Source organism: Eleutherodactylus coqui, chromosome 1, assembly GCF_035609145.1.
Source record: "Eleutherodactylus coqui strain aEleCoq1 chromosome 1, aEleCoq1.hap1, whole genome shotgun sequence".
NCBI lineage: Eukaryota > Metazoa > Chordata > Amphibia > Anura > Eleutherodactylidae > Eleutherodactylus > Eleutherodactylus coqui.
The window spans coordinates 371,705,523-371,733,085 of NC_089837.1; the positions used below are offsets into that span (position 1 = coordinate 371,705,523).

At 43.4% G+C, this 27,563-nt stretch overlaps 1 protein-coding gene across 2 annotated transcripts in view; it reads left to right on the top strand.

Moving 5' to 3' along the window:
- Positions 1-10,071: 10,071 nt before the first annotated feature.
- The window catches only part of GPM6B (glycoprotein M6B), a 127,769-nt gene continuing 110,277 nt past the window's right edge, over positions 10,072-27,563 (top strand). The window contains exon 1 of one of the 2 annotated variants that reach the window (XM_066578437.1): positions 10,072-10,181. In XM_066578437.1, coding sequence (XP_066434534.1) covers positions 10,178-10,181 — 4 coding nt within the window. In that variant the 5' untranslated portion in view covers positions 10,072-10,177. The remainder of the gene's footprint in view (positions 10,182-27,563) is intronic. The other variant, XM_066578410.1, reaches the window with a different exon arrangement.

The following is a 27,563-nucleotide window of genomic DNA, read 5'->3' on the forward strand; positions in this document are numbered from 1 at the left end:
CCCCGCGTCTTTTCCTCAGTTCCAGAAGAGTGTTGGAGATGTGGGTCCGGACGTGGTACCATGCTACATATCTGGTGGGACTTGCTCATCCAGCTTTTTTGGAGGGGGGTATTTGACCTATACAAGGGGATGTCACATGGGACGGTGAAGACCACCCCACAGTTGGCATTGCTGTCTGTGTTTCTTTCTGAATTAATCTTATTTGGTCCATATGGGCCTACCTCCGAAACACCTTTGCCCAACTATTGACCATTATTTTCACTAATAGCCTAATTTCAGTATTTGAAGGGGTGATTGGGCTGTATGAATCAGGCAAACGATGCTTGTGAATTTACAATGGGGGAAAAAACATAGGTCTGGTGAATTCTTTTCACGCAAACATAAGTCATCAGGAACCATTAACACAAGTGCCATTTACATAGAGAGTGGTGCCTGGCCCTGGATACTTTGTATTCTGTGCTGCTCTCATATAGCATCTATGCCCTCTCATAGTAACATGGTAACTCTGCCAGCTTTATGACAGTGGTAAACAAAGACCATTTTCTGGAATACTAGATTCTTTTCACTTTACTTAGCTGTTAATCCAAGATTATCACATCTAGCATTCTGTGGATCAGGCTAAGGAGCCTAATGAGATTCAAGTTCTGGATGACAGGATTAACCCTTGCATGAAAGGAAGACACATGCGGAAATTCAATACTATAGGAATGTCATGGCAATATATAATGTCCCTTTACATTGGAAAGCTATTTTTATTTCATGAATTAGCATTATCACACCATGATAATGATTAGGGCCATTAGGGAATACATTAGTCCTGCTTGTGTATATGTTACACAAGAAGATCATAGGCTGATCTACTGCTGGGTATACATCACAGCAGGTGACCTTATATTGTTGTTTAATACAATCTAAGGGCGCTATTTACATGAGTGCCGTTAATGGTCTTGACTCATAGCTTATTGTCAGGCTGCCCCAGGATTTGCAAGTTTTGCACACCAGTCACTTATTTAAATGGCTAATTAGTATAAGTTCCAAATGTGTTCTTTTTTCAGTGGAATTATGCTGCGTATCACACATCTCCTGGCATATTGCGTGAACATTTGCGCACCCCTCATTGACTTCTATGAGGACCTTTGGTTCTTAAATGCACATGAAAAATATGCACATCTGAACAAACCCAATAAAATCAATTGATTTTATTTTCTGAATATTGCATGCATAAATCTTGCGTGTGCAAATATGTCCATGTGAATTTGGCCTAACAAATACAAACTACAGCCATGCAGGTGATCATGGGACACCAACTCCCAAACTTCAAATTCAATATGTTCAAAAAGGATCACAGATAGAGATGAGCGAGTATACTCGCTAAGGCACATTACTCGAGCGAGTAGTGCCTTAACCGAGTATCTCCCCGCTCGTCTCTAAAGATTCGGGGCAGCGCCGGTGACAGGTGAGTTGCGGCGGGGAGCGGGGGGGGGGGGGGAGAGATCTCCCCTCTGTTCCTCCCCGCTCTCCCCCGCCGCTCCCCACCCCCCGCCGGCCCCCGAATCTTTAGAGACGAGCGGGGAGATACTCGGCTAAGGCACTACTCGTTCGAGTAATGTGCCTTAGCGAGTATACTCGCTCATCTCTAATCACAGCATCTCAGCAGCATCACTAAGCTTCATAAAGGCATTCTTTCTGGAATGTTGCAATGTACTGGTATGTTATGTATTTGGGACTACTAGAATACAACAGCAATATTCCTCTGGACCTCTTCTGTGACACAGGCCTTTTTTTTGCATATGTATGACATATAAAATCATATTGATTGTCCATATCGCAAGCAGGGCGGCTGCAGACGGCCGTAGATGCAAATACCCTCGCTGATACAGAGTGTATTTGCGCCTGAACAAGGTTTTGTTTTTTTTTAAAGCTCGATGGCTTTTTAAACTCCATGCCATAGCGCAGGAGTTTTAAAAAATTGTGGGAAGATAGTTGATGATTATCACGGCTGCATAAGGGGAGAAAAACGCGTTCATCTGAAACCACCCTCTGACAAAACTCACGCGTGAAAAACGCTCTTGTGAATGCCCCCTCAGGCTTTATTCCCAGTCTGTACAATGGCTTCTTATGACAATAGTATCAGAAATGAGATAAGAGATAACCTCCTGAGTGGTGCTATAATACACTTCTTTACTAGAAATTTGGGTACCGAAAAATTGATTAACTAAAAGAAGTCATGAGCTAATGTCAGAGCAATGAAAGGCAAAAGCTGGTATTTGGGAATTGAAATCATATATAACATTTGTAATCCTAATATGAATTATTTGAAGGGAATAAAGAGACAGAATGTCTGTATCAATATGAATTTAATGTATGACCAAAACAATTGTGTGTGTGGCTAAATAAGGAGACTCATAATAGATAACATCAATGTTTACAGTCAATCACTGTCCTTGATTTATGATTTGTAACAAGAAAACATTTATCAGGTTATTAATATAAAATATGATGGGGCACAAACTTGGTGGAACAGGGAGTTCAGGGAACTGTGCTCCCATGAAGTTCACAGACCAAAAACTGCTGTTTTGATTACCTATCCTATGGATAGGTCATTAATAGCTGATCTGCTGGGGACTACTGCGGGACCCCGGACAATCAGCTGATTGGGCACTCCCTATCAGTTCCAGGATACACAGGGGTTAGAGAGGAAGCCGCTGCTTTGACCCCTGTGTATTGGCTGGTGCTTGTAACTGCAAACTAAGCTCTCATTAAAATCAATGGGAGTTGTGCCTGCAATTACAAGGGTCGACCAATACACAGAAGTTAGAGCTATATGCTTCTGCTACAATTCCTGTGTACTGCAGCACTAACAGCAGGCACCGATTAGCTGATTGGCTGGTTTCCTACTAATTAGTGATAACGTATTCTGAGGATGGGTTGTATTTTTGTTCGGGTTTTGTATATCTCACAATGCACAAAACCCGCGTGAGAATATCAGTCATGCAAAAAACATATGGTAGTAACATAGTGTGTTAGGCTGAATGAAGACAATATCCATCTAGTTCAGCCCCCCCCCTCCCCCCCCATCTTGTTGGTCCAGAGGAAGGCAAAAAAAAAGCAAGCCAATTTAGCTCATTTGGAGGAAAAAATTCCTTCCTGACTCCATAATGGCAGCCAGAGTAATCCCTGGATCAACATTCGAGATCAAGAACCCCAGCCTAACTTCATTAGGAAACATCTATGACCCTTCTCTACAGCTAAACTTTAGACACACACAGCTCTGCCACATGCGAGTCACAGACACACACGGCTCTGCCACATGCGAGTCACAGACACACGGCTCTGCCACATGCGAGTCACAGACACACACAGCTCTGCCACATGCGAGTCATAGACACACACAGCTCTGCTACATGTGCGTCACACAGACACAGCTGTACTACATTACATGGGCATGTCTTAGACACACACAGCTCTGCTACATTACATTGGCATGTCATAGACACAGCTCAGCTATATGTGCGACAGACATAGACACAGCTCTGCTACATTACATGCGCATGTCACAGACACACAGCTTTGCTAGCTGCACGTGTCACACACACAGCTGTACTACATACATTTTGTCGGAATGTGCTGGTTTAGGATCTCTGATTACATCAGCGTCATGTGACCCTGGACTCCTCCCACACCGGTGACTGATCACATGATGGTGACATCATCACAGGTCCAGTCAGCAGACAGCTGACTGGACCTGCAGGTTTTTAATAAAGTGAAGTACCAGTGATGATGTCAGCGTCCTGTGATCGGTGGTCAGAACCCAGGTGACTGATCACATGACGGAGACATCATCACAGGTCCTGTGAGCACACGGCTGCTATCAGGCTCTGCATGTTTTATGCTTTAGGACCTGTGATGACATCCCCATCATGTGATCAGGGGGGGACCATGAGAAGCATTCACACACTCATGGACAAGTGATTGTTAGCACTATGATTAACACAAGCTCTTTCCAAAGGTTCATTGCAACTAGAAGAGAATGAGATTATCAGATAACTGCCACAGGATATACTGAGGCAATGACTAAACATTTCCAGGTATTAATTCCCTGCACTCTGTATTTCTCTTCATATTAGATCCCGTTCTATGTAGATCTACCTTTGTTTTGGCTTCCTTTTTGATCCAGTGTAGCCCGATATTACAGGCTTTAGAAGAGAATAGCTCCGTTAAACAGTGCCCAGCACCACAATTTAACTTTCTGTTTCATTCATATACACCAATATATACACCTTTTATAACATAAAAGGGTTTTCCAGGACTAGCGCCCCACTTACCCGAAATGACTGTCGGCTAAACTATCTGCACGAGCAGATGACGTCACCGCTAGTTATTCGCTCTCATGCAGAGCGTGTAGACCGGCAGATCACTGCTGCGTATCACTCACTTCTCGCTCAGCGCTTCACATTCCGAGTAAAGCGCTGAGCGGGGAGCGTTTACACACAGCGAAAAGTGAGCCAACCAGTGATGATTGTTATTCGGGCTGAAACTGAGCGACAAACGAAAAGTAAACTAATAGTGCACGATGGATTCGCATTTACATGTAACAATTATAGCACATTTTTCATTTGTTCAACAAAATATTTATTGGTTTTATGATGTTCCAAAATATATCAATCAAGAATTACAAAATTACAGTCATGTGTGGAGTCCAGCGGCAAGTAGATTGAACAGATAATCAGGAGTTACATTGCCAGATATAATTTCTAAGGGTGCATTCCCACGAACGTATATCGGCTCGGTTTTCACACCAATATACGTCGTCTTCATGTGCAGGGGGGGGGGAGGATGGAAGAGCCAGGAGCAGGAACTGAGCTCCCGCCCCCTCTCTGCCTCCTCTCCGCCCCTCTGCACTATTTGCAATGGGGAGAGGCGGAACAGGGCGGGGCTAATTCACGGAGCTTAGCCCCGCCCCGCCTCTTCCCATTGCAAATAGTGCAGAGGGGCGGAGAGGAGGCGGAGAGGGGGGGCGGGAGCTCAGTTCCTGCTCCTGGCTCTTCCACCCCCCCCCCCCCCCCTGCACACGAGGACAACGTATATCGGCTCGGCGTAAAAACCGAGCCGATATACGTTCGTGTGACTTCACCCTCAAGCATGCTGCTCATTTGAACACAGCCGTCAGGCTGTCTGCATGTACACCCATACAAACCATCCTGATGATACAGTTATGCATATATAACTGTTGAAACGCGTTGATGGGGCAAACAGAGTAGTATCAGGGCCAGTAGTTAGAGTCAACTTGCCATAGATGGTACTTTAAAACTGGGCCATCTGACTCTAATACATCCCTGTTATTGTGGGTGACTAATATCCCCCTTTTCCTTGTGAAAATAAAGGGGGGGGGGGGGTAAGGCACACAAGAGATCCTGTCACTAATCAAAAGGAGTCTCTGTATGTGCGAGAGTTAGTTCACCCCTTGTACTTAAAAGTTTATAAGAAGTGTGGTTGACTTGAACTAGTAATACAGGGATGTATAGAGATCCTGTTTATAACCTAAAGGATATTCCCTATATACATTAGTTCTGTCACCCATTTCACTTTAACAAGCACAACAGAGTGAGTGGTTACGGTGCCTGTGCTCACTGCTAAAAAAGAGCAGTTAAGGCGCCAGTTTTTTGCCATTAAAAATGAGGATAGTCGGTACATTAAAATTATACTGACTGTCCCGTCGGTTTTATAATTACTCAAATTGGTTCACATTACAGAACCAGATATTATACTGGCTGTTAATCAGCTAAGTGTATATATGCTGGGTTCTGTAGGAAGAGTGTTGCTTGAATACAAGAAAGATTATCCATCTTCTCTGTAGACCTGGTGATATGCATGTGTTATTGATACCACCTGAATAATCTATAGTGGATGGTATAGGTGACCCCTTTATAGGTTGTTTTAGATCCCAGGGGTCACAGAATACACGTTTATTTCTAAGCTACGGTGCACACTACCTAGCGCTGAAACTATACTTGAGGGTATCAGAGGTTACTAATGCCACAGTGCACTATTATTGGCCAAAGCTGGGGTAGATTCAAACAGTGACAGATACACTCAGAAATTATAGCAGTGATAACAAGAACCAATTGTGATTGATAAATAATTTAATAGAGGTTTTATCAAAAATTGAATAACAAGGCCTTCACGCATTTTAGTTTATTTAATAATAAAGGTTACATTTTAAGTTTATTGTTCCCTCGGTGATAGGTTCACATTTTTCTTAGGGAATTTATTCTGTCTCGGTGATCAAACCCATGGCAGGAAGCATTATTAGAACAACTATTGGATGAAATAGATTAATTGTAGTAATATAAACAGCAATTAAAGCCTAACGATAATGTGTACAATAATGTGCCTGCAATACAGCTGAGGGTGCAATCAAGTGTAGCAGGTGACCTCCATCCCGTTTTCACTATCCCTGTTCAGCTATGCAGCTGGCTGAAGACAGATTGCGCTTAGCAGAACTCCACAGCGGAGTAGGGATGGGCCAGTGTTTCAAGAGCATTTTTCTACTAAAAGATACAGAACAAGCTAATTAAATGTATTACAAAAATGCTTAGAATTGCCTTCTCTGTACATTAAAAAAATGTTAATAACAGTAACGCTTTAACCCCTTAAGGGCTTATTCAAATGTCTGTATATCGCATCCCGTCCCGCTCCTCCCATTGCAAATAGTGATGAGGGGCGGGGAGGGAGCGGCAGCTCAGTGCACTGCTCCCAGCCTGACCCACCTCCTCCCCCTGCAGAGAGGGACGTCTGAATAAGCCCTAAGGATGTGGCAATTTTTTGTACTTCTTGGTCTCTCCTCCCCACTTTCAAATATCATAATCACTTTTATCTGTTGCTGTAGCTGTCCGAATGTTTATTTTTTTGCAGGACGAATTTAATTTATCAATGGCGCTACTTGATGTGCCATATAACGTATCAAAATTTTTTTTTTAAATGTGGAGTGAAATAGAAATAAAACGCATTTGTGTCATCATTGGGGTCTTGTTCTTATGACGTTCACACTGCGTAAAAAATGACATTAACTTTATCCTATGGGTCAGTATGATTCCAACAATACCAAATTTATTTAGTTTTTTTTATTGCTGTACTACTTTCAAAAAACAAAAAAATATTGTAAAAAAATATATATATATTGTCTACCACCACCTGTGGGCTGCATTCACACGAACGTATATCGGCTCGGTTTTCACGCCGAGCCAATATACGTCGTCCTCATCTGCAGGGGAGGGGGGAGGATGGAAGAGCCAGGAGCAGAAACTGAACTCTCGCCCCCTCTCTGCCTCCTCTCTGCCCCTCTGTACTATTTGCAATGGGGAGAGGCGGGGTGGGGGCGGGGCTAATTCTCAAAACTTAGCCCTGCCCCGCCTCCTTTCATTGCAAATAGTGCAGAGGGACAGAGAGGAGGCAGAGAGGGGGCGGGAGCTCAGTTCCTGCTCCTGGCTCTTCCATCCCCCCCCCTGCAGATGAGAACGACTTATATTGGCTCGGCGTGAAAACCGAGCCGATATACGTTAGTGGGAATGCAGCCTCTAACTGCCATAACTTTTTTATCTTTCTGTTGATGGGGTTGTGTGAGGGCTCATTTTTTGTGGGATGTCCTGTGATATCTATTGGTATCTTATTGCAGTGCATACGACTTTTTGATCCTTTATTTAACATTTTTCCTTGGAGATAGGGTGACCAAAAAAAGCGCACTTCTGGTGTTATGATTATTTTTTTTTAACTGTCAAAGCATTATATATCCGTATGGATATATAATGCATTATTTTGATAAATCTTTTTTTTTTCTGGTGCGGTGATGTCAATGTATTTTATTTTGCTTTTATTTCTATTATAAATATGAAAAATAGATTTTTTTTTAACTTTTATTAACCTTTATTCCTCCCCCCCCCCCCCCCCCAAAAAAATCAGCAGTTCAGCAGCGAAAACCTGCCTTAAAACCCCTACCACAGCGAAAAAGCAATAAAATTGACTTTGCTGCTACTGTGAATGCCACAGAATGTCTGTGCAGAAGTTTCACATGGAAATTCCGCAACAAATCTGCCCAATTTGGAACTTCCCCTAAGGCGGCTTTCACACAGCACAAATCTTGCATAAATATAAACCCCATTATTTTGAGCAATGTTTTTCCGCAATGCACTGGAATGCCACGTCTTTGGGTGTGCCCTCGCATCGCACATTGTTTTCAATGAGGCCGGCGGCTAGTCCTATTCGATATTTCCCATTAAAAACAATGGGAAACACTCCGCGATCCACTGCCACAGCTGTTAGCTGCAGCGGAGGATCACTACTCTCCCAAAGTGATGGAGGCTATTTTAATACAAAAATGCCTCACATCCGCGGCGAAATTGCATGTTGGTAAGCAAGATATCGGGCTCAGTTTCATGGCCTGATATCACACTTGGCTGTGTGAAATTAGCCTAAGACCCAATTTACACTGACAGATGATCGCTCAAAAGTTGCTCAAATGATAGTTTGAGTGACGGTTTTGAGTGATCATCTTTGCACAGTCTATAGTATGCAGGCAGAGTGGGACACCACCGCTATCACTCAGCGAACAATACAGCTGTTCTGCATAAGTAAACAGCTGTATTGTTCTCCGCGAGCTGAAAGAACCTTATCAGCGCTGCCGACTGTGATAACAGCCTGCACCGCTGATAAAAGTTTATCGCTCAATTCAAGAAAACTAGAATTGAGTGATAAACAACTCGTGCACAAAAACTGCACAATGTCCGTACGTTTAGATGCAGCGGTTATCGCTTAAAAGATGGCTTTGAGCGAGGCCTTTAGTCTTCTAAATTACAAAGTCTAGCCTCCATGGATTGAACTTATTTTTCCAGCACATCCCACATATGATTGATCTAATTGCTATCTGGAGGCCAAGTCAACACCTTGAGCTCCTATGTTCCTCAAACCATTCCTGAACAATTCTTGTAGTGTGGCAGGGTGCATCATCCTACTGAAAACGCCCACTGCAATTAGGGAATGTTGCTATCATGGAAGGTCTTCTTAGCATAAGTGATATGTGTCAAGGTAACATCCACATAAATACCAGGGCCCTGCTGAACATTGCCCAGAGTGTCACACTACTTGCGCCAGCTTGTCTTCTTCCCATAGCGCATCCTGGTAACATCTCTTTTTCATTTAAAACACACACACATACCTGGCCATCCACATGGCATAGAAGTATATATGATGCATTAGACCAGGCCGCTTCTTCCTTTGCTCCATGGTCCAGTTCTAATGCTCATGTGCTCATTGCAGGTGCTTTCAGCTGTGGACAGGGTTTAGTATGGGCATACTGATTGATGTGCTGCTACAGACCCCATATACACAGCAAGATGTGACATTCTGTGTGTCATGACACCTTTCTGTCTCAGCCACCATTAAGGCTTCTTCTTTTACATGATATCGCAGCTGTGTTCTGTACGATATTGCTGCATTTTCTCGTGATAGCCAGTGTGAAGTAGTCCCTATGCTTGCCCATTTCTTTTTTTTATTCCAACACCTCAACTTTAAGAACAGACTGTCACTTGCTGTCCAGTATATCCCTTCTCTCAGCAGCTGCCATTGTGGCCATATAATCACTATTATTTGCTTCACCTATCAGCGATATGGCTGATCAGGATACATTGTGATATTAGTATGAAGTTTGATCCATCTGGTGACCAAGTGCCAGCAACTACCCGCTGATGTGCTATTATGTGGCATGCACTCTATGGAATAAATGGTCATAGGTGTCCCCTTTCTCCGACCCCCACAGCTGGAGGCGATCAGCGCTGTGGATGATGAGCACTCCTCTGCAGCACACAGGTAGGTGCAGTGTGATGACCGGATAATCTCTGCAGCAGGCTGGCCCTCGTTCTCCGAGACAACCAACCTGCAGCACGTACTTACGGCTGTGGGGAAAGTTCAGCTTAATTAATTAAAAAAAAAATAAATCTTGCTCTACAGTGACGTCATAGGATCTAACTGCAGCACACCCCGCCCCTCTGCTGCATGACGTCACAAGCCCGCCCCCCCTGCGCTGCAGAGCTGGTCAGGCAGCCCGGGCTACTGCATCTCCAATGAAGTGAGAGCGAGCGGAGATCTCCAGCAGCATCCTGAGCGGCACCGCACGTAGCGCACCATGGGTGAGTGCTCCTCCGCTGCCCCAACTTCACCCACCTGCACCCAGTGCGGGGTATGTGCCACCACGGAGTGCTGCTAGCATTGATTGAGTCTAGCTGTGGGTATGACACATCCAGTAAAACTAGTGGAGAGGAGGGGGTGTCATGTTCAAGTTGGGGGACAATCCTCATATCCTTCTTAACTCTTTGAAGTACTTCTGGATTGTAGTTATATGGCTAAAAGCATAGCAGGGGTTATTTAACCCCATGATCTAATGTGCATTAAAACTTCTATTAGTGTATGTTACTATGTAGTCCCCAAGCACTGATGCTCGGAGTGGGGTTCTGGTTGGTTTACATGAGGGTCACTTAAGCTGGCAGCTTGGTGCACATAACATGTGGGCACATCCATTCACAGGTATGAATATTATCCCATCCACACAGGATATATGTATCTGGATGTATAACAGATAGCAGTGTCTGCAGTTAGTAATACAGGACTGAGCAGCTTGTGGGAAAAAGTGCACAAGATGTCATGCTATAAACTCTTCATGTTGCACCAACACGACTGATCAGAGCTGATGCTTAAAAGTTGTGTTGGAACTGAAGCACAGCATATAGATGATAGATGCAAGCTGTTCCTCCATCGCTCTGTGTAGGTTATAGGGCTGATACATCTCTGCAAGTTTGCTTACAAATCTGAACTGACACTTTCATAACATCTCTTCAGTGTTCTATTGAGAGTATATAGAGCACTGTAGAAGTGCTGATGTTGCAATTATGTTTCCAGAATTGTCTTCAATATTTCTATTTCACACTGTAACAATCTGATGTCATTGAGTAAGTGGCAAAATGCTGTACATCTGCTTCAATAAGACGTCTGTGTGATTCTGGTTCGTTCTGGACGCCCTCTACAAGTGCTCTCTGTGCAGCGATTTAAAGCTGCTATATGGAATCTCTCTACACAGCAGGTTTCTGACCAGCTCCTAATGCATTCGTTGGGGCCTGACGTGACCTATTGTGTGAACAATGCCTTGCCTTTTTCGGGGAGCGTAATCAAAGATGCTGTAACATTCTAGCAGTCCACCTGCTGGAGTGGGATTAGAATTTTTGGGGGCTGGGATTATGAAAACTGTTCTAATGGTGTGCATTTAACTTTGTTACAAACTGTACTTTCTCAAGTGGGCCACTAGTGCCCACCTACACAATTACAATGTTGTCAATTACAGATACAGCAAATTTTACTTTGCTTGGGATAGCATGGCTCATAGTTATTTTAGCTTAACCCATTAAAAACCTATTGTTCTCATAACACATTGTAAAGCAATGCAAAGTATAAATAAAGTACCCTGATAGAACAGCATGATATGGCAGCACAGTAAGAGTTAAGCTAAGGGGGAAAAAAACGTAAACTATATCTGTATTTTGCATTCTAGTTAATTTAGATGGTGAAGCTGGACCTGATGTTCATGTTACAATTAGAAGATTGCAGTCCTTTTAATGTAAAGATGGCCATCCACATTAGATTAAGATCGTCCACCATGCAGCTGCTTAGTGGTTGAAATTGGTCCTTAAATGTTATCTAACGTATGTATATGGCCAGCTATACAAGCAATGAATTAGATCTACTTTAGCAATATTGTGACATCATGTTTCCTAGTAATTGTTTCCCTATGTAAGTGATCTTAGAGCAAGTAGTAAACTGCACTGTGCTCTCCACAGGCTGGTAATCCAACTAGTGCTACATACTGTGACTGCAAGGAATAATAGAAGAATTGTGCTGTGCAGTAGGAAGGGTTACAAATGAATTAAGTTTGCTCCTTTTGGATAATCACCTGGTTAAAATGAAAAAGAACAAATCTGCATTTTCCATAGAGCATTACTACGGAACCACAATATGGAACAGGAAGGTTAGGAGATCGATGTGCTCACCACTGAGTACTTTTCCAGATGCAGAGCTGTCTTTACAGTTTGGTTTTGTCATCATAAAAAACAGCTGGATTTAAAGTGGAATGGAAATAGAACTGCCATAATTTAAGAACAAGGATCTCGAATAGCTTTTTGATAGACGGCCAACACTTCTTTCTTCATGAATACTAAGCTGACTGAAAAATTACTTGATGCATGCATATCCATCTAGGCGCGAGAGAGAAGTAGCATTGCAATGTGTTAGCTGTGGGTTTTCTATACGGCTATAGATAACTCTAAGCTGATACAATGTAGTAAGTTTATCAGGATGCAAGTTTTTTTCTCCCTCTGACTGTTGAACATGTCATACCCCCTATCCGTTTCAGGAAAGATGGATCCTCTCCCATTAACCTAACCACACACATCTGCATGGAAAATGGTAAATTGTGTAAGAGATGTTGGCGGTCCTGGCTGCCATTTCGACATTGACATATTACTACATACTATCCATTAAAGAGGACCTGTGATGGTATACAGTAGCAAGGCTGGCTGCAGTGCTCTGCATCCATAACCTAACGGACTCTCTCTCTGCTCTTTTTCTTCTTTTCTTAAGTCATCTCCAGGCGTCTTGAATTTGTCAAGTAGGTGGCCCCACTGCTTGCTGTCAATGGATAATATAAGACTGTCAATCAAGTACGACGGGAAGTAGTGAGGACTGCCTACTAGACACTATCGGGAGCTAAACCCATTTGGATGAATAAAGGCATGTATAAAGAAAAGAGGAAAAAAATTGGGATAGTCAGCGGGGCTCATGCTGTAAGTTATGTAGACCAATACAGTGCAGCTTTGGATGTTATAGTGCCCTCTTCTGGAAGTGTTTCTATCATTGATTTTTGATATTAACAACCAGAGGTGATTCATGCAGTGCAGATAAAAAGTAGAAGGATACTTAAACATTCAGTATATTAATTTTCAACAACGCCCAGATGTACTAGTGAATTGTACTTTTAGGTTACAAAAGGTACTGTTTCTCCTTGTGGAGAGCACCAAGTAGGTGCAAGTAGACTTCTAGGCCATGCAATGCTCCTCTGAGAGATTTGGCATGCAAATGAGAGTACAATGCCTCAGCACTATTGAAAGGTTCACCTTGAGGGTGCGGGCAGACGAGCGCATAAACGGCGCGTTTTTGCGACCAAACGTATATACGTCACCATCTGAGGCAATGGTTTCGAATGTATTCGTTCACATGGGCGATTTTACGGCGCGTAAAAACGGCAATTCGAAAAAAAACGGAACATATGCGACCGAAATACGCGCCAACGCATATTCGATCGCCGAAAAGACCGTTTGCAAAGTAGGAACAAACATAAATACGCTTTCTAGCTCTGGTCGTGATCGGTGAAAAACGATCGCTCGGGCGATTATACGTTGCGCTCGTGCGAACGTAAATACGCCTACGCTCGTCTGCCCGCACCCTGAAATACATATGGATGACTACTATTAGGCCAAATAACAATGGCTTCGCAATTAAATGAACTATAGACACAAGAAAGCGTGCAAAAATGGCAAGCTTTATTAAATAGCCAATTAAAAAACACTTAAATATAAAGCCAAAACCCAAGGGAGTGTCAAAAAATGATTACTACTCCAATCCCCTCGGGTAGCCCAATATACAATGTTGGGATGCGGTAACATAAAAACCAGTAAATAGCAGCAAATGCAACAATATAACTGCAACCAATGATGTGGTAGGTAATGTTTTAAAAACCTAGAAGCAAAAAAATCATTTAGCTCCTAACTCGAAAATGCTTGCCAAGGTATGGTGCTACCAATGATTGATGTCATTTAGACTATAAAAGTTCAGTCAAGCATAATGCATCCAGGAAGGGATCTTACCCAAAATACTGGAGCCGCATGTCTACAGAGGGAAGTAGGAAAAGCCCTCTTGTATTGCCACAAGCCATGGCTTTGTTAGGAGTGTAGTGGCACTAGAGATTTAGCCTGATTTGAATAGCATTCCTAAACACAGTGTAAAAAAACAAAAAAAAAACTCTGGATTTCCCAGATATGCCCCATCGGGCACTGTATATGGGTTGAAGTGACCACGTGCGTGGTAGTGGTGGAAATCAGCATCACGCTAATGCGCTGCCCAGGTCCATTATGGAGCAAATAAGTTAGAAGTAAGGGGGGGGGGGATTTTATGTAAAATATCACTAGCAGAATGGCTCGTGGCACCACATAGTCTTGGGGAGGAGGTCATAGAACAGTAGTGTACCGTTTTGGCAGAGAGCAGAACAAGCAAAATAAGCTGACCATGTGACTGCTATGTGGCCCATGGGACAGGGGGGACTCGGGCCCGCATGGCGCTTACCCCTTTCCCTAATGTCTGGCCAGTCTTTTAGTAACTCGTATTTTAGATGCTCGAGACAGGGCTTTCTACAGGAGTCAGTACTACGCTGAGAGCAGGACGGAGGAGCTGCATACACAGTATCCTGAGCAGCCAGAGTGTAAATTGCTGATAGACTGAAGGTCCATTTGCACGGGACAAGCTGTGGGGCAAATGATGCCCGATATTCGCTCTTGTGCTGTTACACAGGAATAAGTGGTGTTGGCATCACTCACAGCACTACAGGAATGGAGGTGGACCAAGACAAGGAACGTTCCCCCCCCCCCCCCCCGTCCTTCCCCCGTCCCCATCTGCCTTTACTCACTGTAAGCAGGAAGTTGTTCGCTTTTTTGCATGAAAAAATTGAACGATTGAACAATTCTCATTCAGTTGTTTGATTCATTTACACGGGACGATTATTGATTAAATAACTGATAGGAAATACATAAGGGGATCTATAAGGGCCACAGTGGGGACAGGAGCTTCATGGGCGTAGGGGGTAGCAGCAGGATGGTGAGCGAGTGCAGACATGACTCATGGCTGGAGGAAGGTCTCATGGGGACTTGGACCCAGATTGAGAATGGACATCACCAATCAAAGGAGACATCACCTGTGATAACTGGAGGTAACTGCACTGCAATCACTATCACTGTGTAGGGCCGATATCTATTATATGGTGACTACATTATTTAGAGGTATACAAGGCTTGAGCCATTGTATCGGAGCCTGCCGCATTATAGATATGCTGCCTCTAATAATATGTTTTTTGGGGGGAGCCCAATTCTCAGTTTTTCTATGGGGCCCCATTAGTTCGTTGTACACCCTTGCAATGTAGTAAAAAATAGTTGCTGAGGAGGATAGGGGTAGAGCACAGTAGCAGTATAAAGGGACAGGAGTTGATCGGAGTAGCAATCTTGGGCCGCTCTCACACAGCCACTTTTTACTGCGATTAGCGCGGCATTCCGAACCCCACGCTATTCGTGGTGTAACGCTCCCATTGATTTCCATGGAGCCTCAACGCTGTCTGTTCTACTTTTGTGCATTTTCGCATTTCACACACCTCATCACAATGATGGGATGCGTTTAAAAATACCGCCCACAATTGCGGTAAAATGCAGCAATTTCAAACAAGGAGTTTTGTGAACACGTGTGAGAGTGGCCTAAGGTTAATATTATACCCTGTGTGAAGGCACCCTAATTGTGTTTATATGTACAAGGTGAATCAAGACCCACCCAGTAATCACAACTGCATTTCTTTCTTTTTATTTGAGATGTTGTGTGCTATAAGATGGGATTGCAGCACTTCGCATAGTTGGAGTAGGTAACTAATGGCCACAGATGTGCTGGGGATTCTTGTCTGTGCAATGACCTGGCCTGTGTGCATGGTCCGTGGTCCAGATCTATGAAGGTTGAGTGGAGGTGACCGTGAACCACTCAGGGCTATGGGCAGGTGTTCCCCAGTTCATTGTATAAGCTGCCTCAATCTGCTATTTTTTTGCCATAGTACAGTTTGTGTGTGTGTGTGTGTGTGTGTGTGTGTGTGTGTGTGTGTGTGTGTGTGTGTGTGTGTGTGTGGTTTTTTTTGTTTTTTTTTGACTAGGCTTATTTAACATATGCACTTTGTCTATAGTTCATCCCAGTTCAGTGTGAAATTTCTAGCTATACACTCTCCATCTTGCTGCAGTACTTCCATTGGCTACCACATCTGCCTCCAAGAGGTGGCTGGGTATTGCAGAAATGACAAAGAATTCTGTGCCACGCTATTTCTGTAAGCTTTAGATCTGCAGAAAGGGTGTCCTTTGGGGTTTCTATAACTCCCATTTGCTTCTATGGAAGTTTAAAAAAAAAAAAAAAAGAATACTTGGCTTTTTTTTAATAAAACTTGGCAAGTGGGAGGTGTCAGGACCAAGATTGGAATACTTTTAATAATTTTACAATTCATTACTTGATTGACTAAAATGATGCCAAGGAAGCCAACCAGTTGCTGCTTTTCAATTCTCCTCAATTTAATGCCTCTCTTGGCTTGCCTCCATTGTTTCCAATCTCAACAGCTGTCTTTTATAGAAGCGAATTAACATTAAATAAGAGTTAGTGTTTCCATGCAAGTGCTGCAGATTCTGTTGTGAAGGCTGGAATAACAATCGTGACAGCCATATCATAGTTTTTAAATCAGTTTAAAATATGTTGATGTATGCAGAGAAATCTATCCTATCCAAACTCTGTATACTGGTGTGTGGGTCGGCAAGGATTCTGGCTGACCTGTTCCTAATTTAATCTGCCCACTCTTTCCATGGCATCACTTATGAAATAACCGCATAACACACAAATTCTAGTATAGTTGACTTATTTTTTCTAAGGGTGTGATAACTTGACGGCTGTCTTCTGTGTATCCCGTGTTTTTGAGGTTTCCAAGAAGTTTTGCCCAATACTGGCTACATTTCTGCAGCTTGCTTTTTGTACAGTCAGTAGCGAAAAGTATTACTTTTTTTTGCTGAGTGTCAGAAAACGATTCTCATGTATCGTCTATTAAAGGCAACCACAAACTGATGCTATGCAATTACAAAACCTCCTCAAGTCTGAATATTTTTCTTGAGTTTTTCACAAAAGTTTTTGTGGTCTATAGTGTTACTGTTCTTCAAGTTCTAATACATTATCTATGTTTCTGATGTATATGAATAGGATTGTTTCACGCTCCTTTCTTTTCTTTTCGAATTAACGGCTAGCACATCTGAGAAGGGTTCTCCAAATACCCCATTGCTCTACATATTGCAGCATTGTAGCGGGCTAATGTGGCTGCGGCTGTTTAATTTGATTGTCTGGCTGAATTGTTTGTTTGAATGGAATCTTGGCTTTTGTTCACAACATGGTGTAACTCTCTCACAGCGGCCAGTCATGTGATGCCATTGTCCTGGATGAAATAGTTCACATGGGAAACTGTCAGTTTGACAGGCTCTTTAACACTGCCATAATATAGCAGAATATACATGAGCTGAAGGTGCTGAATGTGCGTGCATACGCATCCTATGCCATTAGTTCCTTTTCCTAGTTGGTTAACTGCATGCCAAAGAAATGTTACTTTATGAATCTTAAAGTTGAAAATCTCTTCTTGAAAAGTCACATTATCATCAGACCCCTATCATTGCCATATAGCTGGCGCTGCACTATATTGCTTATTTTACTTGGCCAGGCGTCCAAATGAACATCCATGAGCATTTTCAATTTCTGCATTAGCAGGTAGTTGGATTAGATTCTCTTAGGCCCTATACAAATGGCCGATACTGAGATTTTCGGACTCGGCTGTATCGCACGGCACATGAACACTTCGTCTGTGTGCTCGATATCCGAGATGCTACATATTACATGTCCTATTCTTGTGTGAGAGTTACACGAGAATCGAACCATGGATTCAAGGGAAAAATCGCTTATGTGCATGACCTTATTCAAATGAATGGGTTATTTTCCCGTGTAAATTCTGTCCATAAGGCAATCGGGTGGAGCTCGCTTGGCAATATCGCCCATGTGAATAATCCCTTACCATTAGCTCTTGTTAAATTTTTATTATTGTAAGGGAGAGATTAAGTGCAGTTAAATGGTGTTCAAAGTATGAGCTACTCATGCATAAGGAAGCTTTGTACCCATGTATAAAAGCAGCAGAATCTTAAATATATTGAAGTGTTCTTGTTGACTTGAATTAGAATAGCTTTCCCAATACTTGTCACCATTACACACTAAATGAGAAACCACTTGGGAACATTGACATGGAAAAGGTCTTGGGGATTTTAGTTAACTGTACTTAACTGGAGCAAGCAATGTCAGGCAGCTGCTGCCAAGGCAAATAGGATCGTGGGGGTGCATCAAAAGAGGTCTAGGGGCGCATGGTGAGAAGATTGTTCTTCCTCTTTACAAATCACTAGTCAGACCACACATGGAATATTGTGCACAGTTTTGGGCACCAGTACTCAAGAAGGGCATATCAGCGTTTAAGGGAGTTCAAAGGTGGGCCACTAAAGTACTAAATGGGATGGACGGACTACAATACCTAGATTGGGTTTATTTACATCAGGGTTCAATACAGCAATTTCTCCCATGATATATTTATACAGAGGACTGTGACTGTAACAAGGGAGCATCCTCTATAGGAAAGAAAGTTTCTACACCAACACAGAAGGTGTTTCTTTACTGTAAGAGCAGTGGGACTATGGAACTCTCTGCCTGAAGACGTGGTGATGGTGAACTTGATTAAGAGGGGCCTGGATGCCTTTCTTGAGCGATAAAATATTACATGTTATAATCGCTAATTCAGAAGGGTTGTTAATCCAGGGAATTGGCTTCTACCTCATGGGGGTTTTCTGTCTTCCTCTGGATCAACATTGGGGGGTAATAAGCTGAACTGGATGGACATATGTCTTTTTTCGGCCTAACATACTATGCTACTATGCAGAGGCGTAACTTGAAGCTTCTGGGCCCCAATGCAAAACCTGTAACAGGGCCCCCAACTCTAATGCTTTATTCATAGTACTGGACTCCCTACATGGAGAAGAGAGCCCTTATGGGTCCCTAAGGTTTCTGGGCCTGGGTGCAACCACATCCTCTGTATCCCCTATAGTTACGTCCTTGCTACTATGCATGTTACTACTTATATTGGTCTGATAGATGACATGCTCCTACAGAACCAGATACTGTCTTGTCGGCCATGGTGAAGTTAGTAACATTGATTATCTTGTGGCAATGGCTCGGGTCTTGAAGTTGATGTGTTGGAAGCCAGAAAAATAAGCATGTGTAAGGACCTGAGCGACTTTGACAAGAGCCAAATTGTGTTTTCTCCACAACTGGGTCAGAATATCTCCAAAATGGCAGATGATGTGGAGTGTTCCCAGTACATATTGCTTAGTATCTAACAGTGGTCAAGGAAGGACAAGCAATGAAGAAGAAAGTCATGAGTACTCAAGGCTCACTGATGTTTGTGGGTAGCAAAGGCTAACCTGTCTGGTGCAATCCCACAGAGCTACTATAGCACAAATTGCAGTTATTCCTCAATATGATATAAAGGTGTCAGAACACACAATGCATCACAGCCTGCTCTCTATGGGGCTGCGTAGACGCAGACTGATCAGGGTGCTCATGCTGACCTCTGTCCACCAGTGAAAGTGCCTACAGTGGGCATAAGGGCAAAGAAAGAGAATAGCTTCACTTTTTTTTAATTTTTTTTTTTTTTTTTGCAGATGGCTGGGGGGGTGTGTCACTTACCTGGGGTGCCATGCACTATGGATGGAAGGCATTTCAGAATTGTTTTGAACATGACAGAGGTCAAAGTGTTGACTTCAGTCATGTGCTTGAAAAACAAGTCTAATGCATGAAAGACCCAGTCAACAACCTGCAAGAATTACCCAGTTTCCCAGAAAATGAGACCTATCCCAAAATAAGCCCTACCCAGATTTTTCGGGGAGGCTTGAAATATAAGCCCTACCCTGGAGAATAAGCTCTAGCTGCATTACATTTTTTTAAAGCAATACATTACCTAGCAGGATCGGTCTGGGTCCACCCGCTGCTCTCCGGAGCTCCAGTGCGCTTGCTGCAGTCCTCATCTTTCTGGCTACAAGATTCATAAATCCCACCTCCAGGAAGTGATGGCTGTGATTGCCTGCGCAGCGCTAAAGAACCAATCAATGCAGCGCTTCATGAACCAGTGCAATGGCTGTGATTGATTGAGCGGCTGAGCAGTGCTTGAGAACCAATCACAGCCATTGCGTTGTGGGGGCGGGATTTATGAATTGGCCAATCAATGCCGCGGCTCAGCACTAAGTGCACCCATGAGCCTAACTCCATTTATCTGGACTGTTTTTTTCCTTTTTTGTTTTTTTTTTGTTAGTTGAATGACATCCTTTCGCCATTAGGTAAAAGCAGAACCCTCAGTGCATACTTGTAAAGTGCACACCTGGTGCTTTCAGTAACGATTAATATTTCTTTAATTGGAGTCTAAAGTCACACTACAATATATGTGAGATTCGGCTACTTTTATATATACAGATATTTACGTTTCACAAAGATTCTTTTCATGTATAGGTAGAACCCTATGAATTCAAAGTGCTAATAGAAGTATATTTGGGTACAGACTGTAGAGTTATCATCTTAATAATTGTTTATTTTAGTTCCCATTGCTAAAATAGTGCCAAGATATTCTGTGGTGCTGTTCACAGATTAAAATCACATCAGTGTCTGTCTCCTATGGGACTCCCAATGTAATAATGTTTTTGGAGTGTGGGAATCCCACACGAGTACAGAGAGCACATGCAGATTCAATGCAGATGTTGCCCTTGCTCAGATTCACAACCCAAGTTCTGCAAGACAGTGTTAACCACTGAGCCACCCTGTGTTCATTTCCCATGTGTAAGCAGTTGTTTGTGTTGTGTGTCATTTTCTTGTATGTCCAAAATAAATTGCTATTTCATTTTATTGTACGAGCGGTAGTGAACTTACGGACTGTATGTTTATCGGAGGTTACTTCGTTTCCCTTTTTATAGGGAAATATTTCTCCGTATGAAATGCGTTTTAAAGCCAGTTAAAGGCGTTGTCTGGTAACGGGACAACACCCCTTCAACAGCTCTCACTATAATAAAATGAACTAATTGTGACTTACCCCCTCCTCCACTGCCGGGATCTATCGCTGCAGCCCCGCTGTGATCCTAGTGTCTGTTGTGACAGTTGACATCGCTGGAAGTCAGGTGACTATTGCAGCCAATCAGAGGCTGCAGCATCACCACTCATTCTCCTGGCATCGGCACTCACATCCTGGGCACAATAATTACAGGACTTCCAGTGACGTCAGCTGTTACAAGACACCGCTACCATGGCTGGGATGCCGCCCTGGATCCTAGGGGTGGAAGAGGAGTAAGAACTGATCAGTTTATTTTATTAACAGTGAGCGTTTTTAAATGGATGTTGTCCAGTAACTGGACCACCCCTTTAAGTATAGACGCTTTGATGGATATAACTATTTCAGCTTTGTTTATCTAATCCCATGTATACCATAAAGGTTTGGGGAGGGGTTGGACAGCAGAATGTCTTTAGGTGAAGGGAAAATCCAGGACTGGTGGAGTTGTTTTAAAAGTTCCCTAAAGTGTGTTTGTTTTTCACTTCGGATTCTTTTGTTGGTCACTAATTGGAAAGTAGGAAGCTAATTAACGTGAAAGGTGTATTCTAGGAAAACCTATTGATGGCCAAAACTTGAGATTGGTCTGAGACTGACTACTCTATCCGGGCTTATTGCCATCTCTCTGTGCTTGGATAAACATTGAAGGCAGCACTCCACTCAATATAGTTCTTCAACCCATCACCTTCTGATTGGTAGAGGTTTCGGGGTTGGACCTTTAATGCTTGCATATTGATCAGCTATATGATGGATACTTTATCAATCTATTTCCCCTGCAGATCCCTTTATATAGTACTAGCTATCGCCCGAGTTCATTTAGTGCAGGTGTTTTTTCTGTTGTTCACACAGAATATTTTCATGAAGTCATTGTTATTTCAGAGAAACCGAGGAAAAAAAATATGTATACACATAGAGGAGCATTAGATTCTCCTCAGACTGCATATACCGATGTCCCTTTGCAGAATGTATCAATCCCTCCCACTCTCCTCACTTTTTACCCTGAAAGGTAACACCCCTTTTATTCAAATTTAACCCCAAACTGGAGGTTGCTGCCCCCTCTTAGCCTTAAAGGCGTGCTCTAACCCTGCAGTCCATAGCCGCTTCCTAATGTACTTTACAGCCTTTCAGTATATGCACTTAGAGATGAGGTAGATTCTCCTCAGTATATACGCATGGAGGTGAGGTAGATTGTCCTCAGCATATGCGCGCGGAGGTGAGGTAGATGGTCCTCAGCATATGTGCGCGGAGGTGAGGTAGATGGTCCTCAGCATATGCGCGCGGAGGTGAGGTAGATGGTCCTCAGCATATGCGCGCGGAGGTGAGGTAGATGGTCCTCAGCATATGCGCGCGGAGGTGAGGTAGATGGTCCTCAGCATATGCGCGCGGAGGTGAGGTAGATGGTCCTCAGCATATGCGCGCGGAGGTGAGGTAGATGGTCCTCAGCATATGCGCGCGGAGGTGAGGTAGATGGTCCTCAGCATATGCGCGCGGAGGTGAGGTAGATGGTCCTCAGCATATGCGCGCGGAGGTGAGGTAGATGGTCCTCAGCATATGCGCGCGGAGGTGAGGTAGATGGTCCTCAGCATATGCGCGCGGAGGTGAGGTAGATGGTCCTCAGCATATGCGCGCGGAGGTGAGGTAGATGGTCCTCAGCATATGCGCGCGGAGGTGAGGTAGATGGTCCTCAGCATATGCGCGTGGAGGTGAGGTAGATGGTCCTCAGCATATGCGCGCGGAGGTGAGGTAGATTGTTGTGCTAAATTTCATGCTTGTACAACACTGGGAAGTTGCATTACAAAGGGGTGAACTTTTGCAATTCGCATTGAATAATCGAGTAGTGACCCTTTATCCTATTTAGGACCTAATGAATGTTTGTGCCAAATTTCACACTTGTAAGACACTGGGAAGTTATATTGCATAGGGGAGCACTTGCTTTTGACAATTGGCATTGAATTTTTGAGTTGTGACTCCTTTACTTTTCATATTTAGGACCTAGAGAATGCTCCTGCCAAATTTCATGTTTGTACAACACTTGGAAATTAGAGAATTAGATTAGGTACATTACATAGGGGTATCAATACTTTTGCCCTTAGCATTGAATAATCGAGTTGTGACCCCTTTACTTTTCCTATTTAGGACCTAAAGAATGCTCCTGCCAAATTTTATGTCCGTACGACACCAAGAAGTTAGAGAATTAGTGGCCAGTCAGCCAGTGAGGGCTTTCGCGGATAGATAGATGAGATAAATAGATAGATACTGCTATGCAAATATGAAAACTTTCCATTTTTACTTGCAGTCTTCTTTTCCTACCTCCTCTTCTTCTTCCCGGTTTCTTCCATTCAGTGAGAGTACATTCTAATTGTCTAACCTTCAGCCAATGAACTACCTCATTATGTCGCTGTGGGAAAAGTCCTGGAAGGGCTCTAGCGAAACTACTTTTATTGCAGGAAATTCAGACATGAATGGATCACAGCTCATTGAGCAGCTTTACTAGTCAAAGGAAACTTATCACCTCCCTACAGCGCCTTAAACTAGGTTATGGTGCCGTTAGGGGAGGTGACAGGGAGGCGGGTGATGGATTTATTTTTCACACTCTCCCGCTCCGTGGTTTCTGCGGTGTCCCCCTCTGAAGACTGTAATGCACAGGAAAATCTGACTATTTACAGATTGCTGTGTGTGCACTCTCCCATACGGTCTATGGGATAGCGCTTGCATGGCAATCTGAGAAGAGTCAGAGTTCTGTGCACCGCGGGAACCGTGTATAAAAAATACATCAGCCGGCTCCGATGGCACCATAACTACCTTAGCGGTGATGTTAGCGCTCGTGCAGATGTTTAGTCGCCTGTCATCCGGTCTTAATGGGATGTTAGTTTTCAGCCCTTTGGTTAACTTTACATGGTCAAGTGCGGTATTTTCCATTAATCATGGCCTGATATCACGTTCGCCAACATGCGATTTTGCCGCAAATGCATCACTTCAGCGAAGTAGCGAACCTCCACCGCGGCAGGGGATCGTGGAATTTATCCCTTTGTTTTCAATGGGGGAGACCTTGGATCGCACTGTTTGGACATAGCATTTGATGCGATGCTGCTGCTGGTCCCATTAAAAACAATGGAAGATGCGATGCGAGAGCACGCACAAAGATAGAACATGATAGTGCAATGCGGGAAAACTGCTTATGTGTATGAACCCAATCAAAAGAATAGAGTTTATATTCGTGCGTTTCGCAACGTAGAAATCTCGCACATTTTTTAATCTCTTTTCCTGCACTTTTTAGCAGCTAATTTATGACCATGACGAAAATAGGCTTTGAGGTCTTTAATTATCGGCTAATGGAGAAGTTAACTAAGCTATCAGTTCAGCTTCACTGACAGGTCTCCTATTTAGACTTATGGCCTTCTAGACAAAATGAGAATCTCACGATGGCCGTTAAATGTACAAAAAATTTTACGTGGGTCATTACAAATGTCATGCTACTAAGTTTGTGACAATTTTTTTTTTTCGCTTTTTATATTTGTCCCATCGTTGAATGTCACGAAGTTTGATCATGCGTATAAGGCCTATTGCACATGGGGAAACAAAGCTGCAGAAATGCTCACGTTGCGACATTGCTATGTCGCATGTATGTGAAGCCCATGCTTTCCTATGGGTTCCTTCACATTTGTGATGTTTTGTAGCATGCAACATTGCAAGTCAAAAAAACTCGCAGGTTTCGCGATATGCCCGCAACTTATGATGATTTGTAGCCCATGTTTTCCTATGGACCCTTCCTCTTGGTTTTCATGTGATGCAACTTTGACAGAAGGAAATTCTGCTGTCAAAACCCTAAACTAAGCCCTAGCTGCAGGCAAAAAAGACACATACATCATCTAAGAAGCGCTGTCCGCTTTGCTGCATCTTCTCCCCGGTCCCTGGCAGTTGTCTTTAGGCAAGTCTTCTGGACGGAGATTAGAGAATCCCGCCTCCAGGAAGTGCTGCTTCTGGCTGAGCCAGCGCTCAGTGCTCAAGCGCTCAATGAATGGCTGTGATTGGCTGAGCTCCACGGCGCTCGGCCAATCAGAGGCAGTGCATCCTTGAGGAGGGTATTTTCCAGTCTTCGTCCAGAAGACCTGCCTAAAGACCATTTCCGGGGACCACATGCCACTTTGTAGCAACACTGATGCAATATTACTGCAATTTTCTCATCGCGATATCATGTCGCCCCTTGTGAAAGAGGCCTAATACACTGCTATACTTAAGCGATTTTTGTACAATGCTGACAGCGTATCTCACACAGTCTGACTTGTTTCATTTTTTTTGTTTAAATTTCCCACTTTGACGCTTCTTGAAGGCATGTATAAATGCCACAATACACAATGTAATTGTTTATGGACAGTGTTGATTATACGCCCATAGAGAATAATAGGGTCTCTTCTGTATAATACATGGCAGAATGGAACATGCTGCTTTTTCTTTTGCACTTGCATAATACGCAAAGCATACCTGCAATTGTGAGCAAAACAGCATTAGTCAATGTATTTGCGTGTGAATTACCGCATATCATGCGCGCTTGCATATTACGTGCAAAATGTAAGTCAAATACATTCGCGTGCGCCTGGCTAGAGTCTGGGCCTTATAAGCCACCATAGATAGCAGACCAAAAGGCCATTTTTAAGCCTTCAGGTATTATAGCAACCCATCATGACCCTGTGGGTGACAGCATGCTATAGACTGTGGCACGTAAGGCCACTCTCACACAGTGTTTTGCAGCTATTGTATGTCCATTTCCAGACGCAAATTACTGTGCCCGACAGGTGTTTTTAATGCACCCCATCATTGGAATGGGTGATGGGGTGCGTTAAAAGCCACAAAAATGCGGCAAAATAGAGCAGACAGCGCTTGAAAATTAAAGCGTTGGTAAATGCTCTTTAAAGTCAATGGGAACGCTATACCGCGATCGCTGCAGTGTTCAAAAAACCATGGTAATCACGGTAAAAAGCACATGTGTGAGAGTGGCCTAAAGGGTTTAACAGTGGGGATCAGTGCTTTCTCAGATTCCCACTGTTAGAACAGGTACCGATCTCTCACCAGACAGCTGGGTCCCTGTTCCTACCCGCATTTGAGACGCATTCTGGTATTCTGATGCAGCTCCGTAAAAAGGTGCTGCATCTGAATAAAGCCCATTTGTGACTACCTTTTAAAAAGACATATGGGCAGTCACTGAGGGGTTGAACCATATTGCATTAATCTTTGTGAAACATTTGATTTGCAGAGGATTGTCCGTAGCAGGCAATCTGCAGCAGAAGGCCTGTCTCAAAGCTAGCACAGTTTAGCAGATTTTGAATTGAGTTTTATCATGTATTTCTGTGTGGCATTCACCTCTTCATTGAGAAGAGCTGAATCCCGCAGTGGAAATAGCGATACAATTGACATGCAGCGGGATTGAATTCTGCACCACATGTCAACTTTCACAGAGGTTTTGTGCAAATTATTTTTGCCACTTGTGGATGAGCTTTTCAAAATCTCATCCACTGTGCTGCTACTGGTAATGCCGCTGAATTTCTGTGCAGAGGGTCCGCATGGATATTGTTCTGTAAATCCACCCCATCAGTGAAAAACATGTCTTTCAATACCTTTATGATACACAACCAGCTTGTACAAATGTACGGTAACCCCACAGGAGCTTTTATTAACCAGATTTTAAAAGAGAGAGTGTAATATGAAAAGGAAGACAATAAGAATGTGGTAGTAACTCTGTGATCTAGTATGTTAAGTAGAGATGAGCGAGCATACTCACTAAGGACAATTCCTCGAGTGAGCATTGTCCTTAGCGAGTATCTTCCCGCTCGGAAGAAATGGTTCATCTGCCGGCGCGGGTGACACATGAGTTGCGGCGGTGAGCGGGGGGGAGAATGGGAGAGAGAGATCTCCCCGCTTTCCACCGCAGCTCCCTGCCTGCTGCTGGCACCCGAACCTTTTCTTCTGAGCGGGCAGGTACTCGCTAAGGGCAATGCTCGATCGAGTAATTGCCCTTAGCGAGTATGCTCGCTCATCTCTAATGTTAAGCTTAAAGAGTCAAATGTTCCCCAAGAGCCACAAGGGAAGACGCGTCCCCTTGTATAAAATGCATGGAGTATGAAACTTAAGGAAGTAGTCGGTTGCATCCATGTTTTGAGCAAGCAATTCCTCTATGCAAGTTAGATCACAGAAAGTTTCCAACCTTTTCCTCTAGAGGTGTGTGGTTTTTTTTGTTTTTTTTTCTTTTTTTTTTTTTGTTGAAGATGCCCAGGAAGCACGGCAGGAGAGCCATGGGGTCCAGAGTATGTTAGTAGAAAATATTTAATTGGGGGTCATGGCTTGCCTGTCAATTTGAATGGCTGCTTGAGGAGCTAGCTCCTACACCACCTTTCTGTCATAAGTGGCTTATACCCTAACCACCGATCAGAAATTATTCCCAGCTGCATGCTCTTGCCCTCCAGGATGC